Source organism: Dreissena polymorpha, chromosome 6 (assembly GCF_020536995.1).
Source record: "Dreissena polymorpha isolate Duluth1 chromosome 6, UMN_Dpol_1.0, whole genome shotgun sequence".
NCBI lineage: Eukaryota > Metazoa > Mollusca > Bivalvia > Myida > Dreissenidae > Dreissena > Dreissena polymorpha.
This window is the reverse complement of record NC_068360.1, coordinates 15,799,813-15,810,177: the sequence shown is the minus strand read 5'-3', so window position 1 is coordinate 15,810,177 and position 10,365 is coordinate 15,799,813. Positions and strand designations below refer to the sequence as shown.

Below are 10,365 nucleotides of genomic sequence, written 5' to 3'. Positions count from 1 at the left end.
AGTGATTTTGTTATTACTACACATGCATTAATACAAATGCGTTGTACTTAATGGTTTCATAACTAACGAACTTTCTTACACTGACTAGATTATGTGTAATACCAATTTTTATTGTTGTTTTGAATAGGCAACCCAATGACTACTAGATCTACGGACAGCCAGGAACCAGGACAAACAACATCCATACACACGGAAGAAGTCAATGAGACGGTTTGTAATATTTCGCAAGGTCGAAGCTACTAATGCGTATGTTCTGGTTGGTTTTGTCTTCAGTGAAATGGGCGTAATTTTGCCTTACTAAGGCGTATTGTCTGGTTAAATACCTTTTAGCCGTGAATTAAAATGTTTTATCATTGAACGTCGTCAAGCTCTACTTGAAATGCATTCTTTCTGATATTGTGTATTTGTTTTTTTTGCATTTTCAGAAATGCACGGAACAAAAAAAGGGTATGTTTCACAGTGATTTTGGTATTACAACACATGCCTAAATCCATATTATGAACATCATGAAATTATTAAAATGTTGTACAAGGAATTAATGTCAATGCGTTGTACTAAATGGTTTCATAACTAACGCAATTTTTAACACTGACTAGATAATGTGTAATACCATTTTTTATTGTTGTTTTAAATAGGCAACACAATGACTACTAGACCTACGGACAGCCAGAAACCAGGACAAACAACATCCGTACACACGGAAGAAGTCAATGAGACGGTTTGTAATATTTCACTATGTTGAAGCTACTACGGCGTATTTTCTGGTTAAATACATTTTAGCCGCGAATTAAAATGTTTTATCATTGAACGTCGTCAAGCTCTACTTAAAATGCGTTCTGTCTGATAATGTGTATTTGTTATTTGCATTTTCAGAAATGCACGAAACAAAAAAAGGGTATGTTTCAAAGTGATTTTGTTATTACTACACATGCCTAAATACATATTATGTATATCATGAAATTAATGTAATTTGTGTACAAGGAATTAATGTCAATGTGTTGTACTAAATGGTTTCATGAATAACGAACTTTTTAACTCTGACTAGATTATATGTTATACCATTTTTTATTGTTGTTTTGAATAGGCAACACAGTGACTACTATATCTACGGACAGCCAGGAACCAGGACAAACAACATCCGTACACACGGAAGAAGTCGATGAGACGGTTTGTAATATTTCACTATGTCGAAGCTACTAAGGCGTATTTTAGTCTTTAGTGAAATGGGCGTAATTTTGCCTTAAATTATATTGTGCCAATATTTATTCCGGGTGATGCTAATTGGTATTTGGGCTTAACATAACACGTTCGTCGATGACCATTATATTAACATGTTATAGCACACATTATGCGAATTTTAAAAGAATAAAATATTGTTTACCAGTTGTAGTGACTTTGAACTACTTGTCTTTCAAAATCTTCATATACACAAAGAATTTAGAATTTACACCTGTCAATGAAACTGGTGCGCATGTGTATTAACCACTGTAGTTTATAAACATCGACTTCATCATAATCACAAAAACGTTAATTATCGCTTATCCAAGAGATGTAATATCATTAATTTTAATTTTCAGTGTAAGACTTATACGCTGCCAATTACTGTGTATGAAACTCTGAGACATTAGGAAATTTAACATGCGTGTTACATATGGACATTGGTTGATATTTTATCTTAACGACAAAAAAACAATAGCGTCTACTCGATGTTTTGCTATACGATACATTCTGACATTGGTAAGAAAAGATAGTTCATTTTACACCGACCACCGCACAATACATACAGGATTTACCGTGAACCACAGTCCGTTCACCAGTTCTTTTTTCTTCCAACACATTTGTCCAGAGAAGTACAATACCTTTCATTTAACCGTGCATACATTTTTTCTTATTAGTATCTGCAAAAAATATTCCTTGTATACTTTTTCGAACTTTGATAACATGTTTGGAACAACCTAGTATATGTTAAGACATGCTACGTCGGTGTATTCAGCCAATCTTTAAAAAAACTTGATACGTTCAAGATGAATAATCAAAGATATGTTAAATTTGCAACCGTTTTGTTGAAATTGATCATTTAAATGCAACCTTTAAAAATGTTTTATGGGTGTTTTTCAGTTTGTTTTTATGTCGACAAAACAAGCTATCAATCTGTTTAAAATCTTCCCCAATGACAGTGAATGGCAAAAAATAAAACATGTGATGTAAGATAAGCAAAAGTAAACTATTTTGGACGAAGGTGAATTAAACTTGTATTATACCATCGGTTGCAAACATTTACACAAAATTCTCAAGTCACTTAGATTTTCTACATCATAATAAAAAGCCACATGAGTGATGATATCAATTGAAAATGCTGCTAATAAAGAATTGCAATTTCAACTGATACTAAGTAACGTGGATGTATGAATCTTACTCTATTATTGTCTCATTGAATTGTGTTGCAGAGTACCGAAACTAAAGAACATAGCGACACTGCACAAGAGTACAATTTACAAGATGCAGCAGAAAATATGTTGAACAGTGAATCATCGGTTATCGATGTGAGTAAACTTATTACGATTTTGTGATTGCAATACAGTACACACATTTAAACATTTCATCTAAGACTACATATAGTTCAGATTTTGTTTTCAAGCTCTAGTTTTCAACTGTAATTAAGACATGCATTCTGGTAAGTGTTATGTTACACTTACATATTTTTATGGATGTAGTTCACGAACTACAAATTATGATGTTGTCATATTTATATATTTTGTATATGATCTCACACAAAGGAAAACAAATGTATTTTACAGGATAGTGACACTGACAAAGATTATATTCCGGAAGAAGGCGATGCTTCGTCAGATGAGTCGGTAGCTGTTGACCCAATACCAAACATTCAAAGATTCCTAAAGACGACAGCGTCAACACTACCTCCTGTTGAATCCGTGCAATCTCGGGAACGTGACGAATCATCTGCAGAGGCACACAAAAACAACATCACCATCGCTCAAACAAATAACAGTGAATACAGACATTACGATAAGAGATTTTATTGCATGTTTTGCGAAAAGGCTCAAACAAAACTAAAAAAACATTTGCTTTCGCAGCATAAAGATAAGCAAGATGTGAAAGATCTATTAAATACGGAAAATTCAGCAGAAAATAAAAAAAATGAATGAAAAAATAAGGAACGTTGGGAACCATCTCCATAATGTTAAAGTATTGCGAGATGGCCGAGGACAGCTGTTTGTGTCATACAGACAACGTCACAATCAACGCGTAGCTGCAGACAAGTATGAACCTTGTCCTTACTGTTACGGGTATTACCCGAAGAAAATCCTGTGGAGGCACAATAAAAAATGTAAGTTTGCAAATGCAGCGGGATCAAGAAAACGACTCGCTTTAGAGAGCAGCCTGCTATTACCAAAATCAAAAAAAGGAAGCACTATTTTAAGACGAGTAATCGAGTCCATGAGAAACGACGAAATAAGTCGCATAGTCAAAAGTGATAATACAATCCTTGCATTTGGTGAAAAACTCTGTACAAAAAGGGGCCATGATGAAGAGCAACACAATTATATTAGACAGAAGTTAAGAGAAGTTGGTAGATTGCTGAAAGACATGCGATCTTGTTCAGGCAATGTTGAAAAGTCTTTGGAGAATTTTATGTATCCAGATGCTTTCAAATTTATTACACAATCTTGCAAAAACGTTGCAGGCTTCGACGGAAACACCAATACTTATGCTACACCATCATTAGCCTTAAAGATTGGCACAACGCTTCAGAAATGTCTAAAAATTCTAATTTCGAAAGGAATCGAAACAAACAATCGGGATCTGCAAACAAGGGCTGAGGAGCTTTCCAAACTATTTGAAATTAATTGGACGGATGACGTGTCTTCCAATGCCTTAAGAACACGCCATGAGACTAAGCAGAACAGTCAGAAAGGACTGTTGCCATAGGCAAATGATGTCAAAGTAATGTCTGAATACTTACGACATGAAGCAGAAAGACATGCAAATACCTTACAAGGATCAGCAAGTGATTGCGAGAAAAGGCAAGCATGGCATAAGTTGTCTGAAATCTGCTTGTGCCAAACTATTCTGTTTAATCGAAGACGATCAGGCGAGGTGTCAAAAATGACAGTCGAAGAATATTCAAAAAACAAATTGACAAATGACGATGGAGAATTAGATGGATGTTTAACAAAACTGGAAAAAGACCTGTGTCGTTATTTTTACCGTACAGAGATTATTGCAAAACGAGGTCGAATAGCTGCAGTACTGTTTCCAAGACAGGTGAAAGAAAATATCGACCTACTCGTACGCAGCAGAAATTCTCTAACAAACTGTTTCAATAGTAAATATCTTTTCCCAACAATATCTGCATCATCGCATATTCGTGGGACAGATGTATTACGTTCGATTGCAATTGACTGTGGAGCTGAACATCCGGAAAGGCTTCGTTCTACAAAGTTAAGGAAACATATTGCCACAATGACTCAGCTTTTTAACTTGTCTGAAAATGAATTAGACATTCTAGCTTAATTTCTTGGTCACGCCATTCGGGTACATAGAGAATTCTACAGATTACCAGATGGAACCATGCAGGTTGCCAAAGTCAGCAAGCTGCTCATGATGATGGAAAGTGGACAAATTACCAGAAATTCTGTCAATTCGCTAGACGATATTGATGTTGACGACGAATGTATTGAAGGTATGTCGCATTTTCAATGATAAATTCATACAGTAAACTTGTATAATGTTTTATAATGGGCTCATTACCGAACTTGATAACCTGAAGTGATAAAGAGAATTACAAACATTTTCTGAAATATACTTGTGTTATGCAAGGCAATTCTTTTTTATCATAGACGACCAGGTAAGGTGGAATGTAAAGTCTACACTAATTTTGTGCTCAGTAAGGTTTACATTGGCTACTTCTAATTTTTCAATTTCAATGCACTAACTGCATATGTATTTGGTGTGCTTCGGTTGTTTCCATCATTGTTATATTATAAACTATATATAATTTTTGATCTTCAGATTTACACGACAGATGAACTATATTCTTCTGAATCATCCGAAAATGAAAATACTGAAGACCTTGAAACTCTGCTTCCCAGCACCAGTCAACCAAAATTAACAGACAAAGGTATGCATACACATGTGAATGCATTTAAGTTATGTATCTCCAAGTTTCTTATGTTTCTTAGAACATGATTTGCTTACATGTAATTGTTTGATTCATTAGACAAAATAATGTTTTCAAATTTGTCGTGTGACATTGATGTCATTATCAGGTGCCGTAAGTACCTGGACGCTTTTGTCGTAATTTTGCTATGAAAAATTGTACTGAAGTATATATATTTAATATGAATATCTTACACATGGCAGTTAGCGACGTCATATGGTGTTTTATTATCCATGTACAGAAAAGGGTACTTCAAATACCAGGAGAACAAAACAAGCAGCCAAAAAGCAATGGAGTGAAAACGAAAAAGGAGCTGTTCACAGACACTTAGATCGTTTTTTGATAATGGGTAAATTACCAGGGAAAAAAGAAATACTTGCATGTATTGAAAGTGAGAATGACCTTCACAACAGAAGTTGGAAAAATGTCAAAGACTTTTGCAGACATTTAATTAAAACAAAAAAACGACGGGGACTTTTAACTTAAAAAAATATTACATATTTAATGCACGTTTAGGAGAATACGTTAAAGAATAAAGTTTTCACGTGTGTTTTGTGTGTTTTCTTGTTCTTTATACTCTTTTCGAAAACGATATATGTGTGCTTATTGTATTTGAATGTTTTATTAATACGGTTCAGTCAAAAACGATATTTGTTCGTAATCATATCGCCGAACAAATTAGGATTGGTATATAGTTCGGCCAAAGAGTGTTTCTTTGTACTTTCTATTACGAGTTTCTACGAGTTACTCACTATACAAGTTATTTTTTACCCCAAACTTGGTCAATATGAATGAATATAGCAAACATGATAACAAATTAATCTAAAAGGCTAAACGTTCAGAGAAGGCACAAAAAAATTCAGTCGGATAAATGGAAACAAACATTTTGTTCAAGCATAACAAACAAACACTTTTAGATGTAATAAACTACTGCTACAATGTGAAGAATACAAATGAATATTTTGTCAATTTTACAAAATTTGTTTTGAATGATAGGTGTCTGACTTGCAGTTGAGTACTTAATAGTTATTTTAAAGTAAAAATTACCAATATGTAAATTATTGCGTAAATATCGCACTAGAATTGATTAAATAGTTGTTAAATATTACAATAATTTCCTACACAGACTTTTGTGCATTTGTTTTGCGTGTAGATATTCACATTAACTATCAATTCACACATTTGCTTTGTGTATATAATTGGTATGTTTATATGTTTTTCATATCAAATTGCTTGATCTACAAAAATTCGCGAGGAGTTATGCATTTTTCGGCGTAAGCTGTATTAAGCCAGCTTTTCACCTTAGCCTGACCTTTGTAAGTGTCCAATAAAATTCCAATAAAATTTCCCGCGGCTAGGTACGAATGAATACACTTCATTTATTCCATTGGCTGATTTGAGTATACCACCAGAACATTGGAAACATATCCGCGTCTTTGTAACACTGTTTTACTGTATGAAACAATTTTATCTCGAATGAAAAGGCTTAATAGATAGAACAGTTTTACACTCAATTCTCGACATCAATACAGTTTGTGCGTACACCTTTTATTTTCAGAGTATTACCAGCGCAAGAGCGTTTATACTTAAAAGGCTATGTTCTCATATTTAGTACTTACTTCCTTATTCCTGTCAACATGTTAGCATGTAAAAGTATAAAGAGCAATGGAAGCGAGGCCTCACTTTAAAGCATTGCATTTCAACCCGCGAGGTATATCGGGTCAATTCGCGGACATTCAGAGTTTATATACAGGTCATCACCGGAGTTGGCGGCCAGTAAAATAATCGTTATATAATAAAGACGCTATCCGTGAACTAGGTGACCTGGAATTTTCTTTAGACCAGAAATATGTTAAATGAAGATATTCAGCAATATAATTATGGTATGTAAATAATAGATTCTTAATGTGTTTTCAACAATACAATGATAAATATTATTGTTGATAAATTTAACAATAATTATTCGTCCATATTGCCTAATGTACTAAAGTGATATTATGAGCATGTAACAGTTTATAGGTGTCTATCGCAACCGTTGATTATTTTTGATGTTTCTACTTCATATACACTTATATTAATTAATGCAGCATCATGATACTAAAACAATATACCAGAAAGAGAAAAATAATGCATTTGAATATCAACCGTACTTTCGTTTGACAACTGATCATGCGTTTACGAGTTGAACCTAAATTTAGTTTTAGTGCAGATTTGTTCATACGACACAAAGACACGAAATTGTTTTACGGATCATTTCAGCTTACAGGACTGGGTGGGTCACGTAAGAATATCGAATATAAAATATATTTTTATAAACAACTGGTAGCAAGGTGAGTTGCAGATAATTAATCAGTAACCACATTTTAACTAACTATTTCTTTTCAGCTCAATTCAACAGTGCAAAATGCCCATAATATCACTTTAAGCATTAGCACGATGATAATTGATACTGTTAATAATCGAATCAAATAGCAATGCCCGACAAACCACTAAAACATGTTTGTTCGAAGAACGCGCCTATAAATACGGATACTTCTCGTGTGGCCGGTTGACTCATATGTTTAAATTTCACTTCCATTCTTCTTTTGGTTTTCTGTTTTGTATCTATAGGTTTATGACCAGCAATATGTTATAATGTAAATTCTAACACGGCACGTGACTTGTTTTCTATAGACAAAGAAGGAAATCAAGCGTGGGTTATTCTGCAATAACTTATGGGCGGAGCTTATACACTGAAAGCACGCGCTGTAGCTTAACAAAACATGCCGATACATTTTCCACCAGCGTAATAATCCGGTATTTTATGAATGAAAGTCACGTGACAAAATACTACGCTATGAACAGAAATGCGTAAACTTGACCCAATTTCCCACGGTGTTCGTCTGCTGCTTCGATACTGAAATGGCTGAAGTTCGAATCGGAGTTGTTGTCTTGTAGATTCAACACTCTTGCGTTAATTTAAAGAGTACAATGAAAACATGTTAGTTTACGCAAGTTGTTGTTCTTAGTTAACCAAACGTGAGAAATGAAATGGGTTTTTTCCATCCAGTTTGGCTGTTATTGAGGGCGGAGATCTGATCGACAGAACAGCCGAAAGCTATTTTTATGGGCGGAGCTTCACATAAAATAGTATGCAAGAAAAATAAGATACATTCTATAAATCTTTAGTAAAAATCGTGTTAGAATCGAAATAATTCGTGTACGTTATAGTTTGTGGTCGAATAACCCACGGCCGGAAGTTTAGATGCGTGGTTTCAAATCACTCGTGCTTCGCACTCGTGATTTAATCCCTACGCATCTAAACTTCCGGCCGTGGGTTATTCGACAACAAACTATAACGTACACGAATTATTTCTTAATTCTAACACGGCACGTGACTTGTTTTCTATAGACAAAGAAGGAAATCAAGCGTGGGTTATTCTGCAATAACTTATGGGCGGAGCTTATACACTGAAAGCACGCGCTGTAGCTAAACAAAACATGCCGATACATTTTCCACCAGCGTAATAATCCGGTATTTTATGAATGAAAGTCACGTGACAAAATACTACGCTATGAACAGAAATGCGTAAACTTGACCCAATTTCCCACGGTGTTCGTCTGCTGCTTCGATACTGAAATGGCTGAAGTTCGAATCGGAGTTGTTGTCTTGTAGATTCAACACTCTTGCGTTAATTTAAAGAGTACAATGAAAACATGTTAGTTTACGCAAGTTGTTGTTCTTAGTTAACCAAACGTGAGAAATGAAATGGGTTTTTTCCATCCAGTTTGGCTGTTATTGAGGGCGGAGATCTGATCGACAGAACAGCCGAAAGCTATTTTTATGGGCGGAGCTTCACATAAAATAGTATGCAAGAAAAATAAGATACATTCTATAAATCTTTAGTAAAAATCGTGTATGAATCGAAATAATTCGTGTACGTTATAGTTTGTGGTCGAATAACCCACGGCCGGAAGTTTAGATGCGTGGTTTCAAATCACTCGTGCTTCGCACTCGTGATTTAATCCCTACGCATCTAAACTTCCGGCCGTGGGTTATTCGACAACAAACTATAACGTACACGAATTATTTCTTAAATAAGCCGCGAAAACTCCCCGTAACATCCCGTACTGCGTGTGATGCAGCTAAGAACTGCACAGAAAAAGACATTCGCTATACTTGATCTCATTCATTAAACTATTTACGCCGTATATCTTTTTAAAAGATATTTCTTGTTTCCTATGTTTTTATTTGAAGTTTATAATTCAACGACGATGAAAAACTAAGATGCCAGATTTAGTTATATTTTTGTCTCATTTATGGTTAAAGATCAATAAACATACCCATTTCCCAGACTAAGATATTGTTAAACAATGCATCGCGTTTGCGACGGATCTCTTTTATGCATTCTAACACAAGCTATTTACTTGTTTTTTTCGAATACTCTGCATATACACACACTTGAACAAGCTGTAGATTACCTAGAACAAAACATATTTGAAACATATATTTATATGTGATATGTAAATGCATGCACAAAGCTAATAATTTATCATGTTTATACACTTTGCGATATTATGCTATAATGTCGGTTGTTTTAAGTGGTTAATCATTATGTTAACCATGTTATCTGCCATCTGGAATGTAATTAAGTGTTTTGACATGTATGCGAAATTGATCTTGTTCGATTTGGTGAGGTATTTTCAGAATTGAGTCACACTGTTATAATTTTCCTGTTGGTACATATTATTTTTAAGTTGGCACCAACAAGGGTCTAACAATTGATCCACATGTGCACTCCCCAGTAAGTATATATACTATAATGTAAGTGATTTAAAATAATATTAAACTACGTGTTTGATAAGTGTTTGCTTTGTAACATATTTAATTATTAGTGTTTTTATATAATGATAATGCTGTCAAAGTCAGCGGTGATTATACGTGTATAACAACATTAATTATAACTTTTATATTGTTTTCAACAAATAATATATGGTTGACACATCGGCATAAATTTTCAGTGCTTAAAATACACTCTTTCTATTATATTTTATGCAAAAATTAGGTACATAAGTTGGTTTGCATAAAGGTAGTTTGAACAAAATATGTGAATTCAAATCTTGAAAAAAGGTGTTTGGTTTGCAAGGGAAAACTAAGCGATTGCCAGTGACTATTTTCCTTAAAATATAAGCTGTTATTTCGA

General features: G+C 34.2%; 1 protein-coding gene across 1 annotated transcript in view; it reads left to right on the top strand.

Annotated features, from left to right (window-relative positions):
• Window positions 1-5,732, top strand: part of LOC127835258 (uncharacterized) — a 5,871-nt gene extending 139 nt beyond the window's left edge. The window contains exons 2-10 of the mRNA XM_052361596.1: window positions 128-210; window positions 426-447; window positions 636-718; window positions 874-895; window positions 1,085-1,167; window positions 2,448-2,543; window positions 2,799-4,705; window positions 5,035-5,143; window positions 5,424-5,732. Of these exons, the coding sequence (XP_052217556.1) occupies window positions 128-210; window positions 426-447; window positions 636-718; window positions 874-895; window positions 1,085-1,167; window positions 2,448-2,543; window positions 2,799-3,167 (758 nt within the window). The 3' untranslated portion in view covers window positions 3,168-4,705; window positions 5,035-5,143; window positions 5,424-5,732. The remainder of the gene's footprint in view (window positions 1-127; window positions 211-425; window positions 448-635; window positions 719-873; window positions 896-1,084; window positions 1,168-2,447; window positions 2,544-2,798; window positions 4,706-5,034; window positions 5,144-5,423) is intronic.
• The last annotated feature ends 4,633 nt before the right edge of the window (window positions 5,733-10,365 follow it).